General features: G+C 36.4%; 1 protein-coding gene across 1 annotated transcript in view; it reads right to left on the reverse strand.

Moving 5' to 3' along the window:
- Positions 1-14,991, reverse strand: part of LOC121298277 (voltage-dependent calcium channel subunit alpha-2/delta-3-like) — a 145,103-nt gene that overhangs the window by 38,336 nt on the left and 91,776 nt on the right. The window contains exons 14-20 of the mRNA XM_041225311.1: positions 13,037-13,054; positions 7,500-7,568; positions 6,883-6,963; positions 6,322-6,396; positions 2,477-2,560; positions 1,788-1,859; positions 47-108 (exon numbers count right to left, since the gene is read on the reverse strand). Coding sequence (XP_041081245.1) covers positions 47-108; positions 1,788-1,859; positions 2,477-2,560; positions 6,322-6,396; positions 6,883-6,963; positions 7,500-7,568; positions 13,037-13,054 — 461 coding nt within the window. The remainder of the gene's footprint in view (positions 1-46; positions 109-1,787; positions 1,860-2,476; positions 2,561-6,321; positions 6,397-6,882; positions 6,964-7,499; positions 7,569-13,036; positions 13,055-14,991) is intronic.

Here is a 14,991-nt window from a genome sequence, read left to right on the forward strand (position 1 = left end):
GAAAAGGACAAAGTGCAGAACTAGACAATAATATATGTAACCATACCTGAATGGAGTGCCCTTGATATCTGTATAGTAGTAATCATTGGTCATTACCAGGACTCGTTTCTAAACCAGACAAAGGAAACATTACATGTGTACCTTCCTTAATAATGCAGTAACAATATACAAGGAATGCTTCGATAGATGCAGCTACGAAAGGCTGTATTGTATGTTTCCTTTCTTTTTAAATATGTAAAAAAGTGCTCTGTCATTGAGACACAAGGCTGGAAATGGATAGTTTGAACTAAAATGACAAATGGCTTCTATTGCTACTTTACAAATCTATAGTATTTCTCCAATGTGCACAATTGTAAGCTCCGCCTCTCATCTCTCATACGTGCGTGTTTGCTTTCTCCAGTGCTTGCACATTTTGGGACTGTTCTGCCTTTCTAACCCTAACCCTAACCATGAAACTCTGTGCATGCGCCGGACCCTTTCCAAACCCTGCCTACACTATCACTCTACTGCTGTTATCAATACGCTCATCATCTGACATTAGGGAAACAAGGAGCTTTCATTCAGAACTGGATCCACTTCTTACACTGAAACAGCCCCCACAGCCTCATGCATTTATTCAACATCTTAACATATGATGTATGAACCAGAGTTACAATCGAAATGAGGCCATTTTAACATTGGAAAAAATAACAGCTTTTACAGTACAACAAAACAGAATGGCATTCAAAACACTTTAGTGGAAATCAGAGTTATGGTTAGGCTCAACTTCAAGATATCATATTTGCATGTTTATTTTTTAAAAACAGACTGTTTTCTACCCTAAATTAAAAAATACGTAAATGATATCTTTATTTGTATGCTTTGGAGATAAAACGAGTGGCTGAAAATGTAGTAATTAACAGAAGCTGCTAAATAACTCTGGTAAGTGAAAAACTTGAATTGAAACTTTCTAGGCAATTTGTCAGATTTACTCATTAGTACATAGGAATCTTAACTGAATCAGTATCCTGAACAGTGTATGGGTTCTTTAAAAGAAATAAACAGATACCACCTGCTATGGTTTTTGTGAATTACATTTTCCTTGGAAACTAATGCAATGACAGATTATTCTCCCTTTTAAAGTAATTACTATTACAGGCAACCAAGTTAGCAGCAGGGAAAAAAAGATTTTTCATCATAAATCTGTCAGTTTTTTGTTGTAACGCTGAAATTATTTCCCATCAGTGTTTCCCCACTTCTGCCTCCTATATATATATGCACACACACACACACACACACACACACACACACACACACACATATATAGTTAGCTTGTTTATTATTCATGATACCAGCTCACAGCCCTGACCGCCATGTCAGCTTGTCAGTTCAAGCTTGCTTTTGTGATTGATGTTCTGTGCAGTTTCTTCAATGTGTCTGAGAGAGATAAGGATGGCCCCCTCTCTCTCTGCTCTCTTTCCTGCTCTCCTGCACCTCCCTGCTGTTACCCAGGGTCTGCCTGTGCTTATGGTTTTCCATTTTAATTGCAACATCCAATACATTAACATATTTCGCTCAGTTTAATAAAAAGCTTACGAATCAAGGCAGATGTTGATAACCGTGTATGTTTTGTCTTTAAAATGTTTAATTGTCTTTAAAATGTTTTCTTAATTGAATTTCCTTCTTCTGCGCCAACAATGTATTTCCCTGAATGATCCTGTCACCTCTATTTTATTTCCATTTCACTTTCTTCCAAAAGGAAACTGTTTTGTGCATATTTCTAACAGCTTCCTAACACATCACCTTACCCCTTTGTCCACGGTCTTCTTAACCTCCATGTTGAACGTGCCAGTTACCCTGTTCACCATTGCATTGCGGAGCTACAACACAATGTGCAGAGTACATTATCTTAGGAAACGTTATTTCATTGGAAATGGCTAAGCAATTTGTCATCTGTTGGCTTGCTATATTAATTGTATAGTATTAATATCAGTGTGTGTAGTTAGTTTTGTATGACTGGTTTAAAATACTGCCCTGTCCGCCCTCACAGTTACTGGTAAAAAAAAAAAAAAAAAACAGCAAGGAATAATGTTTACAGAGCATCTTCGGAAGTGCCTCGGTAGACTTATTTTCTACAGCTTGAACCCACATTCTATAAACAGAACCTCACCTGTCAGAACGCGTGTCTGTATCATGGCAGACACTGTAGTACTTATCTGCATTGCCACTTTAACATTCTATTTTTAATGACACAAAAGACACTGATAGAGAACACACATGCTAGGATATTAAAACAGGGAAGAAATGAAATATTGAAAATATTTGCAATGGTATATTGTATTCTTAAAGGTTTTAATTGCCAGAATGTCAGTGAAATTGAGTGCACTTACAGTGCATTGTATGTAATATCAAAACGCCTGTACAAAATTATACTGTACACCTTAATCATAATTAAAACAGGAGCAGCAACACCACTAATAATAATAATCTAACTTACAAAGTCATCTGTATCTTCCCATTCAACTTCCGAGAGGTCAACACTGCTATAGTTGGGTTTTCTCCTCTTTTTCCCGGTTTCATACTGTAATCAGAAAACAAGTTAGAAGACAAGCATGCACATTGGGCAGTAATGGCTCAGCAGTGCATTTTATAATACGCCTTTATAATTCTTTATGTATTCTATGTGGAGCAATAGATGGATCACAGTTGCACTTTAATTCCACAGAATTGTGCAAGTGCATTATCAAAGACTGCCATCTAGTGGAAATTACAGGAAAGGCTCATACCAAATGTTATCAGTAGAGCCAAGACCTTAAATCAATCAATTTAAAACCATTTAAAACCAAATTAAACAAAGTTAAATTTTACATACACCTGTTACACACTGGAGGTTAAAATACAGCTTATATTCAATATTATTGGAATGGATATATATAGATAGATAGATAGATAGAGATAGATAGATAGATAGATAGATAGATAGATAGATAGATAGATAAACACAGGATGATAGATTCATAGGTATATAGATAGATAGATAGATAGATAGATAGATAGATAGATAGATAGATAGATAGATAGATAGATAGATAGATAGATAGATAGATTGATTCAATATCACTAAAAAATAAACCCACTTTTCTGGCTATTTTGCTGTTTAATATTTAGTCCCATACCTTGCCTAATGAATCAGCTTTGTGGGTTGTAGCGGACTGTCAAAGTGACTTGACATTTTCTATTAAAAATACATTAAAGCAGCAGCAGTTCCATTTCCATGTGGGTAATGAACCCAGGAGACACAGAAGTTGTTAAATCTCCAATACATCCAAATGCACTTTAGTCTTTCTGTACTCTTTAAAATGTATACTAAATGATATATATATATATAAATATATATATATATATATATATATATATATATATATATATATATATATATATATATATATACACAGACACACACACAATACTCCTTTACAATCATTTAAAAGTATTCAAACAACAACAACAACAAAAAATCACCCTGTGTAATATTTCCCTACATCAGGTGGCTTATTAAAGGTGAACTGGAAAGGTCTTGGGCTCGGAACCCCAGATCTTGCTTTGGGCTGTGCACTGTTACCAGGCAAGCCAAGCAGAGGTAATCAATGCGCCTCAGCAGTATTAACAGACTCGATCGCACCTGCGGGTCTCACCCAACTCCACCAGCTTGCTTTCAGGGATACAAAGTGGCAGGGAGATGTGTCTTTCACAGCTGTGGAAAGCAGAGTGCTGCTGGGGCTCCTAGCTGTGCAATCCCCGCTTCATTTTCCATCTCCCTGATACATTAACTGAGAGGAGGCTGGGGGCCTATTGTCATCCTTTAAACGGCTGCTTGACTTTGTTTTTGGCATTGAAGAAGTACAACGCTGGACTGTTAAACCTCCCTCCATATTATATTGACTGTACAACAATACCTGCAAGCAGAAATGTCAGCTATATTTAACCCTGATAAGATTTTACATCTTGAATTGTTGAAAAACATTCTTCCCTTAAACTGTGCTGTTCTCCTAATGCTGAGGCTTCATTCTTTACCTTGTTGTTTCCATTAAGCAATACTGGTATACATTATAGACGATAGGGACTACCAGCAGTTTGCCTCTATCCAAGCAATTAAGATAACGAAAAAAACAACATATCTTACAAAATGCAATTTTTTATTTAGAATGCATGGCAGGAATAATTACTCGCAGCGAACAAGCTTGCATTTCCAGTGACTTCCAGAAATCTTCAAGCATAAAACTATATATATATATATATATATATATATATATATATATATATATATATATATATCTATATATATATATATAATATTTCGACTGCAAATACACTTTGAATTTACACAGTAGTTATTTATTAATGTATTGTATACATTGTTTTATGGGTAGCTGGCTCTAAGTAAAACATTGTACTACACCGAACACACACACATATACATATTTCATCAATGTTAGTGATATCCTAACAAATATTCAGTTCAATACAGCAGACCCCCTCAAGGGAAGGTAAAATGTAAAATCGTTCTTTCTGTATGATCAACAGGCATACGTTGTAGTTATAGGTGAAGAGATCATGCATTAAACAGTCTAGAAATTTCTATTACCACCACTACTACTACTACTAATAATAATAATAATAATAATAATAATAATAACAACAACAACATACGTTCTTATATTGAAATGCTTCACGTATTCTAGCAACACAAAGACCCCAAGGGCTTATGTTATAACTAAGAAAAACATTTTTAAATGACTCTTTTAAATGTAAAAGCGGTTAGCCTAACTACCCTCAAACCTTTCATTATCTTTTAAATATATGTAATTTAGGAGCCCTAAATAGATAGCAATTCAATGCTCCCACTCAGAAGAATGTGGTTGCTCTTTATACTTTAAAAAAAAAAAAAACTACAATAGGTTTAATCATTGGCATTCAAGAGACTGAATTCTTCATTTATTCAGATTAACCACCAAAGTTCAGAATGTTCAGTTCATTTGAATTCCCCCCACCCCCAGCACAGCTGCAGAGATGACAGAACTCTGGATATTGCAAGGGGAACTGCAGGTTATCTGAGCATTGTGATATGAGCTTGGCTGCACATTGAAGGTTTGCTTGAAGAGTATCTTCAAACTGAACGGTCTTATGTTCTGCCCCCTTACCTTTTTATGATGTTAGCAGTCATTCTGAGTTGTTCGTATTGCAATTACTGAGTATCTATTGTTTGATACGCTAATTTTGAGGTGCTTTGGCAAGGAGTTTAGGAGCAGTTCCTGAGTTATTTACAGGTAAGGGAAATCCTTTGGAGAATAGTGGTGGCTTACTGTATTACAGCAGTGTGGCAATTTTATTACAACACCCCATTGCTTCTGTCGTTTCAATTTCTGGTGCATATGCAATCAACCATTGTAACTGAAAATCTTGGACATTTGTCAAAATAAGCAAATGAATGATTGTCTAATATAACTGATCACTTTAAAAGGCCACACATGCAATTAACTTAAAAAGAGAAAAGGAACACATAGCCACAAATAATAAAATGCATGAGACATTTTAGAAGTTATTAAAGCACAAATTCCTTGGGGGGGGGGGGGGGGCTTAGGTCGGCCAAGGTGTCCTCGGCTCACCGCGCACCAGCGACCCCTGTAGACTGGCTGGGCGCCTGTGGGCTTGCCTGTAAGCTGCCCAGAGTTGCATTGTCCTCCGACGCTGTAGCTCTGGGTTGGCTGCATGGCGAGTCTGCAGAGTGAAAAGAAGCGGTCGGCTGACGGCACACGCTTCGGAGGACTGCATGTGTTCGTCTTCGCCGCTCCCGCGTCAGCGCATGGGTGATAGCAGTGAGCCGAGCCTAAATACAATTGGCCATTTCAAATTGGGCAAAAAACGGGGTAAAAAAAACCCTACACACTAATTCTTCCAACATTTTTCACACAAATAACTACTGACGATTACTGACCAAAAATTGAAATTCTCACACCCAGAGGTTTTCATGCAGGTAGGTATATACATGTATGTATGTATGTATATATATATGTGTGTGTGTATATATATATATATATATATATATATATATATACACACACACACACACAAGTGTACACTATTGCATAGGATGACACAGAAGGAGTACTACAGTGTGTGTCATGATTCTATGCACACCATGTAATTAATTAATGTGTAGTCCACTGTGAACGTTTGGTAAAGGTTCAATGCTGTCCTGGATGTTCTGATTGAGTGATGTAAGGTGTGATTACATGATCCACTCATCGGTATATGTATATTAAAAAATAACATTTTGATTACCAGAGGGCGGAGGTCTGGATGAGTCAGAATATATCCGTTGTTTGTGATTGCAAAGGCATACCCGTGAATGCCTAGCTGTAATTATGGAAAGTAAAAAACAACAGCATAGATAGGATTAATTTGGTGCATTTTAAAATAAAGCCGTGTGCAATCAAACTCTTTGTAAATTACAGCTTCAATGTTGACATTCATAGCTATCATCAACACACAGCGGCTCATTTAAATGAATGCAAACCTGTGGCCCATGGCATTTCTTTCAAACAAAACCCTGTCATTTCAAGTTCAGTACTGCAAATAGCACATTCTTAAATGTCAAATGCGCATTTCAGAGTTCTGGTTCCATTTGTTTATTAAAAATTATATTTAGGAAATAATTCATCACTTGTATGAGGCGTAGATTAGCCTCTGAATAGAACAAAAAAAAAAATTAGACTAAAAACAAAAGATTATGAGTGTGTAACTGCATTGTTCACTCCCAGGCCACTAACAACAATGCATCTTATTTGTGTAATAGAATTGTTATAGCATTGATAGGCAGTGGTCCTCTGCATGCTGGCTTGCCTTGTACTTTGGGATCGTCTTCAGAAGTTCTTGAACAGGAACATCCGTCCCCACTACACCCAGAAGAATACCTTTGTTGCGCTGTAAAGAAAGACACGATTTGTTATTGTGAAAACGCTATTGGAACTTTTGCAAATGAAAAAAAAGCCTTCTACCGTCTCCCCATTCTGCTGTTAACCAAAAGGGTTGCTTAGATTCCAGTACAGGGTAGTTCATTGTTAGTTCAAACATGAACATTTTCATTTGCAGCTTTTGATCTAAGACTAGTAATGCCCTGGACCTAAACTGCAAACAAACATTAAAGTCAAAAGAATAAAACACACCACAGTGTTAAAGTCTAAAGACAAATTTCAGGAAACTTTTCAAGCAACCAGCAGGTGGCATTTTCAAGCAATTTCTCTAATGAATGTAGATTAAGTGACTTTCTGTTATGTTCAATGTTCTATTTAAAAGATTTTCACCATCAATAAATGTGAAGGCAACACATCGGTTTTAAAGGCATTAGTTAGCACTCCTTTAAACTGTTCCAATTAAACGTGTCATTCTGGTACAGAATGCTTTAACAGTCTGACAAGCCCATTAAACTAATACCAATATATGCAATTAAATATACTTACAGTCTCGTTTTTTGTGCTAAATACAGGCATGGCAACAGTAGTCATCAGCACTGGTCCCATGTTACCAAACTAAATCATAAAAAATAACAATTAAATCCTTGGTACACCAGACAGGTACAGTCCCTACTTACTGTAGATGCTTCAGCCTATGCCACACCCTGGCTGGCTGATTTCACAGCAAGCACAAGGCACAATGACATCTTTTCCAGGGTTGTTGTAGGTGTGAAGCACAATTCACAAACTCATCCATCTGTTTTATTACAGCAGCAATCATATTGTCTGGAGCAATTCTAGGAAAACCGCTTCCCAGCTCTTGTTATTCTTAATATTGTAAGCATGCTGTGGTAAACAAGCGCGACCAAAAACACTGTTTTCTGTTTTAAGTATTTCATAACAGATCCACTGATGAAGTCTCAGCCAATTTTACTTTCGTTTTCAACTCCTAGACCATTGGATAACACTTTACATAAAGCACCTCTAATTACCGTGTTATTGCACAGCAGTTACTTAGTAAATGCATGTGTATGTACACAGAATTGGTGTTATGATGCATAGTTACAATGTACCTAATGTGTAATTCTTTTTGCATGATATGCAAGTGCTCTGTGGTATCAGAAAGGGGTTAGGGTAGGGTTGGTTTAGCCAATAGGTCTACTGTATTGCTATTGGCTAATGTAGCCTCAAAATGGATGGGATTCTGTGTGTATTCCACCTGCAATCACCCTCTGTCTGCAAAGTTTGACTGTTTTTGTATTGGCTACACGATGCAAGTTTGTGGCTAGCTGCTACCACTCATAATTAGACTTAATGTTGATGTGTCTGTTGACAGGCAGGTTTTGGGTCACGTGTGGCTACTCCCTTAAGTCTCAATTTCCATAGATTTTTTTGAATTCATACGCGTTTTTCCTCCCTTTCAATTGATGAAACAAATAACACTCGAGGTCGTCCAAAGCCTAAATTGGACCTTCTTCCACAGGGAGGACCAAAACAAAAATTCATCAGGATAACCAAGAGAATTTTAACAAAACCACCCCTATTCACATCAGGCTTTTCAGAATGCCGGTGAAATGTGTGCTATTCATTTATGGTTGCAATTATTTCGAAGTTTAAATATGATAATGGTAGGCTAATATCATTCAGATGGTATATTTTTTATATTCCAGTTGAAATTCAGATTTGCTGTCATTATTCTGAAGTGTTGTAATTTGTCTTAAAACATGATTTAAGCACATTCTGTAACCAGTGTCCAAACTAGTAATAATTAAAAATGCACCAGACAATTGGATTAAATAACTCCATGGAGACGTATGTATGGAAATGTGAACACGTCCACTACAATTGAATTGAATGCATCTTTAAATTTTGTAAGCAAAATAAATGAGTCTATTAACTGGTTTCTATTCTCTGGGAAGAAAAAAAGGAAGAGGCTTAAATGAACACAGGCTACTTGAGCTATCAGCCATCACTTTCCTTTGCACTTCGTATCTGTTGCTAATTATATCATTAGCACTGTTTAAAATGAGGCATCTCATGCTCAAACAGTCGTTCATAGCAGGCCAGACATCTGGATTTGTTATTCTAATGACTATAAAATTAAAAAAATAAAATAAAATAACTTTAATGGATGTTTTCCTGATGTGACATTTTATTCTAGCCTTCATTAGCAATAACTGAATGTGAAACGATTGATAACCCTAATTCTGCTATCAGGCCAGTTTTCTATTGTCACATCAGCCAAATCGTTGGCTGTTAATATAGTAATTCAGTGTTGACAATTCTTCATTTATTTCCCAATTCAATAATTCCGTCTCTGCGGCTAATTGAATATTGGATAGTCTGTTCACTATGCGAAGGCTCTTCAGCAGACTCTCCTCTGTGTTTCTGTTAAAGTTATCAGTCATTGTTAAAAGGTGTCTTATTCTGCAGGGGGGATTCAATTATAAAAGGCACATTCAAGTTCAGAAAGGGGAAAGTTAATCCACAATGAATACAGTTGTTTATTTCTCATCTCTACACTTTTTTGGCCCTGAGCGGAATGTGGCTGGGTCTTGACTGCCCATCAAGTATTCAATCAAGACCCAGCCACATTCCGCACATGGATTCTGCCAGGGATGGAATAAACCCCATCCCTGCCAAACCTAGATGCAAAACACTCAAACTTTATAAAAACCCAACACCAAAACCACACACTATTTACACAGCAGGCTTCTGCCCTGCCACAGGTCAATTTTAAGTGTTGTCTTCAGTCTTTAATTAAAGTAACTCCTTTTTTGTTTAAAGGCGTTTTTGCTGGAGTGGCTCAAAGGTCGTTCGTTTTCATTGCTTCTATATCCATTAACACAGATTCGAACGACTTTTATTCCTGCAGAGTAACTAAAGAGAATATGTTAAGATACTGGTGGCCCTATGACATTCAGTTGCTTACAAACAAAGAACATCTAATAGGTTTGCCATTCAACATGTGACCTCAGCCACATTCAAATCCAGGCCTCCAGAGGAAAAAAAAAAAAAGAGACAGAGCAAAGACACAAATTACTGATTGGTGGTTAAATATGCTCATAGCAGTTGACTGCAGGGGCATTCATATGGAGTCAGTCTTCCATTTTGTATAACAATTTAAAAGGGAAAACTTTTTTTTTACAGTTTATTATCATAAACACCTACAATTGGCACCTTATCTGTTCCAGATAACGCCCACTAATAAATGGCACAATCTGAAGAAAGTAATATCATTTAGTGTGTGTGTGTGTTAAACAGAATAATACGTACAGTCAGAATATGGCAAGTTCTAAGTGCCTGGTGCAGTATGTTATTCTAGACACCTTTAATCAGGAGTGTGTATTTACTTTTACACTTTTAGCCCCGATTCTATTTATTACATTTGTAGTTCAATTTCAATATATATATATATATAAATTTAGATTAAAAGATTCTACTCCACTTTCTTTCCAACACATAATGTTCATTTTATGAAACATGTGATTTAGAATTGTTATACAGTACTTAATGTGTCTCCTTATAACATCACAGTTAAGATTGGATAAGAAATTTCACTAGGGTCTTCTGTACTTATGGGGGGGCAATCGCATTGGCTACAATCAGGTGTTAATCCTTTCATGCATGGAGACCTCATATGGGGAGGAATTAAAAAAAAAAAAAAAAAAAAAACTCTTCTTTAAATGGGGACACGTGGAAGATGCAAATTCTTGATGATCTAATATGAGGATTTCATTTTTTCCCTTCACATAAAGAAAGGGAATTTTTATTATTATTATGTTTTATATTTTCAATTAAAAATGTATTTATTATTTGTCCAAAACTACTAATAATTAAGTAGGCAAGAACTATGTGACCTTGAAAAACCACTGAACCCCATTCATGTCTGAACAGCTACCTCTGCAAACCAGTCTTGTGCCTTTTAGTCAGGAAAAAACGGAGCTCAATGATTTTACTGTTTCCTCTGTTACACTGCATGTGACCATTGTAATACATTGACCCTATAGCATTTCACAGCCAAGACCAGGCAGCTGGGAGCTCATGATAAGAGAAACTGCTCAGGGCAAAACCAGCAGCGAGGTGAATAGGGGAGGGAGAAACCAAAATAGATGACGAACAGGGGACTGTCATATAAGAATAAACAGTAGGTGTTGTTCATCAAATGGCTGATCACCAATCCAAACCCATTTCACTCATAATGAGTAACTGAATTTGAATGCAGGCATTCCACAGATAAAAGTGACTGGTGTATTAACCCCCTGGATCATCAAGCCCTCTGACCACACCATTTAATAATCCTGTGGTTGTTAGAAAATGTTAAGAAAATGAAAGGAAGCAGAATGTTCAAACTGTGGACCTGTTTATTAATACTGTATTGGGTAGACTTGAGGAATCCTGATTTAGAAGTGGGAACGTCATGGCAACCTTGCGATGTTTACACCCCCATCCCCACCTCCCCCCAATGACAATTAATTCAGCACTTCAAAAGACAAAAAGTAAATGAAGCAGGGAATGATGAATGATGGTCCTTAGTGACTGAAACACGGAAGCGCACGGTTTAAAAAGGAAAAAACTCTACTTACTGAGATTCAAGGATAACAGAAGGAACAAGTAAATGGGACGGAACATATGATACACCAACACAGAATAGTCACTGAAGCGCCACCATGAAACCAGTGTGTGAAACTCAATCTCAGCTAATTCCAATATCAAACCGAGGCTGCAGCCCATTCCGACTGCAAACTAGCAGTCCAATCTGCAACCGCACATTGCACACAAGTCAAAGACCATCTAGATGTGCAGCGTCACATTTCGTTTTTATAATTGCCATTTGTAAATTAATTCACGGCTCTGCAATGTATAATATATTCACAGCTTCTCCACCCTCCACCCTCATTGTGTGTTGGAGAGATCGGCTTCTGCCAGCCAGCAATCCAAACTGCGCTGACTTCCATCTGCTGAGGATGGAAGTTATTTGAAATCACTGTCACGTCATTCCCAGAGGCCCTTCAGGAGACAATACCCTTTTTAAAGTATTTTGCATTACGAAAAAACAAACCAAAAAAAAAAAAAAACCAAAACATTACACTGCTTCAAAATAATTACAATGCAAATTGCAACCAAGAGAAATATCCAGTCTGTGACAATGTCACCTTGTCTTTCCGTTTCCCGTTTGCACAAATAATTTCCACAAAGACATCACATTTTTCTTATTTAGTGGACTTCATTACTACTACAGTATTTGCATTTTGCTCATTTGAATTATTTTATCTACAATATTACAATGTAACAAATCAGCTGTTTTCATATTGCAGCAAGCTATTTTGCCTTTTTACAGCGTCAGTACGGCAGTTAAACAGACAGCTGGATGAGAGGAAAATCCACTTCCAATTCACTTCCAATCCACTTCCAATCCACTTCCAAACACTGTGCAGTTGAACTGCCAGTGATTGGTACTTAATCGTAAAGGTGAGGGAAGGACAGCCATTCTTGTTTTGAAATCAACACACTAACGAACAGATTTATTTCATACCAGCTGTAAATACTTCTTAAAGGCAATTACAAGTATGAGTGCCTGCTCACCCTTAGGGACCAATACTAAAATTGCTAGTGCAAAGCAAGAGGTAAGAAAATCGTTTTTTGTTTTTTTTTCACATTTCAGTTGGTCGAAGTTCTCTGGCTTTTAAAACCTTGACACAATGACAATACTGAACTAAAGCACGAGGAAACACTAGTAGCAGGCGATGACCCAGATAAGCATTGCAACAAAACAGAAGGATCACACTGCGTGTAAAGCTGTGATGAATGGGGATGCCACTGTTTGATGCAAACCATACTCCATTGACAATGTACAATGTTAAAAGTGAACTGTCTTCACTGCCATTCAAAGCAAACAGAGAAACAGCTAATCACAGGATGAAAAGTGGAAGTGCAGTTGATGTTTGGTAATACTGCCTGGCTATACACTCCACATTTTCAAACCACTTTGACATACATGAATATGAATACACGATGGAGTAAGATTTGAATCAAAAGTTTACCTGCTGGGCCTGAGGGAGCTACAGAAAAGGATTACAAACAAGAAGGACAAGAATTATCAACCAAATTTCAAACCACATTGAAAACCTGGAAACTAATGATGTTCTACTGTATTATGGTAAACTGCTGTTGAAGGTTTTTTTTTTTTTTTTTTATTTTAAAAGTATATGAGAAACCAAAGGAAAAATGTTTCAAGCAGATATATATATATATATATATATATATATATATATATATATATATATATATATATATATATATATTATATAAAAAAATAAATTATTAAAATCCTTGGCATATTTTTAAAGAGGAGACAATGATCTACTCAGAGATTATTTAGTAAATAAAGGGTCTGATTGAGGAAGAATGGGCAATGCAATTGCCATCCCTGCTGTAAATCATTTCTTGTTGCCATAATTTTTCCAGTACTGTATGTTATAACAAAAAACCCATTTAGTTTAGGAGTTTCAAATGATTGCAGACTGGTTACACCAAATAAGAATTAGCTAACGCCAATTAATACAATGACTATATTTACTATACAGCATATAGATAAACAATGAACATTGCAGTACTGGTAATTAATAAAGCTTCATTGTTTAATGAGTAATTACAGCTTCAATGAGCAATAGAACAACATCCATGTAGAATTACTCAAGTTTAACAAGAAACAACCAAACTAAAGTGGGACCGATTACATTATAAATTTTCCCCAAAAAATAACATTAAGTTGAAAAATGCCAATTGGTACAGCAAATGTGTTAGCGTAGGTTTCTAATGGTAAGCAACACCTCATGCAAATCTATTCTATTGGCCTTGAACAGCATTGTGTTATTTATTTTATCATTTTAGTGCAGTGTATCCCTTTAACTGAATTAAAAATACAATGTAAAAGTAGGCCAACACCTGACATTACAAAATTGCACCATTTAGTGAAACCATGGCAACCAATAAGGTACCCTCTGGCTCCAAGGCATTGTGTGGGATTCACACTGTACAACCACCTAAAGATTACTGTGATATGAAAATGCTTACATCCATGAATAATAATAATAATAATAATAATAATAATAATAATAATAATATAATAATAATAATAATAATACAAAGTATTACAAACCAAAACATAATTTGTACTCACTTTTGCAAAAAAACAAATGCGGCATTAACAAATTTACAAATGCATTATTAAAGTGTATGCATACTATACCCAAGAAAACTCTATAGATAACTTTGTTGTTATGAAAGACAATAAAGAAGTGAGCAATCAGAAAGTTACTTATCTACATATACTTATCTCAAGTAAGATGCCAAATTTGTGGAAGCCTATTTTTTTTTTATTAACCCGTTACAGAATAGCAGGGGCCTTTTGGCCTGCGGCAAACAATGAAAGCTGTTAAATTCTCCTGCGTTGCAGCACATTATAAATGCAGACTTCAAATAAAGTCAGCATGACTTCACAATGGGAGGGAGCAGGAGTGATAAACTGTACTAAAGATAATGTAAAAATGTTATTCTTCAAAAATAAGGGCAGCTCCTTTAAGATTATATAGTATCATAAGCCTCCTTGGGATGCCTTCAGAACAAGTGGTGGTTCGACCGCTCTCAGAAAACAAGGTTTTTGTTATTAGCTAATGCTTTTCAGAGGAAGTAAACAGAAATGACAGGAAATCGATGGAGCCACAGCACGATAGAGACTGTTACGCCCTCCCTGTGGTCTCAAAAAGTCTGATCACAAACAGTACGAACACAGCCCTGCTCCTGGTGATCCCACACCTCCATCAGTCTCAAGTCATGTTTTTGGGTTTTATTTTTCTTCGGAGCCCAGCGTGTGGTTCTCTTTAAGTAATTGGACGCCTGAGCTCAGCTTCTGTATTCCTGCTCCAAAACAATCAATTCTTTAAATGTGCACTTAAAAAACGAGGGCAAAGCCACTGCTCAATCCCTATGTCACTTA

The sequence above is a fragment of the Polyodon spathula genome, chromosome 23 (assembly GCF_017654505.1).
Source record: "Polyodon spathula isolate WHYD16114869_AA chromosome 23, ASM1765450v1, whole genome shotgun sequence".
Taxonomy (NCBI): Eukaryota; Metazoa; Chordata; class Actinopteri; order Acipenseriformes; family Polyodontidae; genus Polyodon; species Polyodon spathula.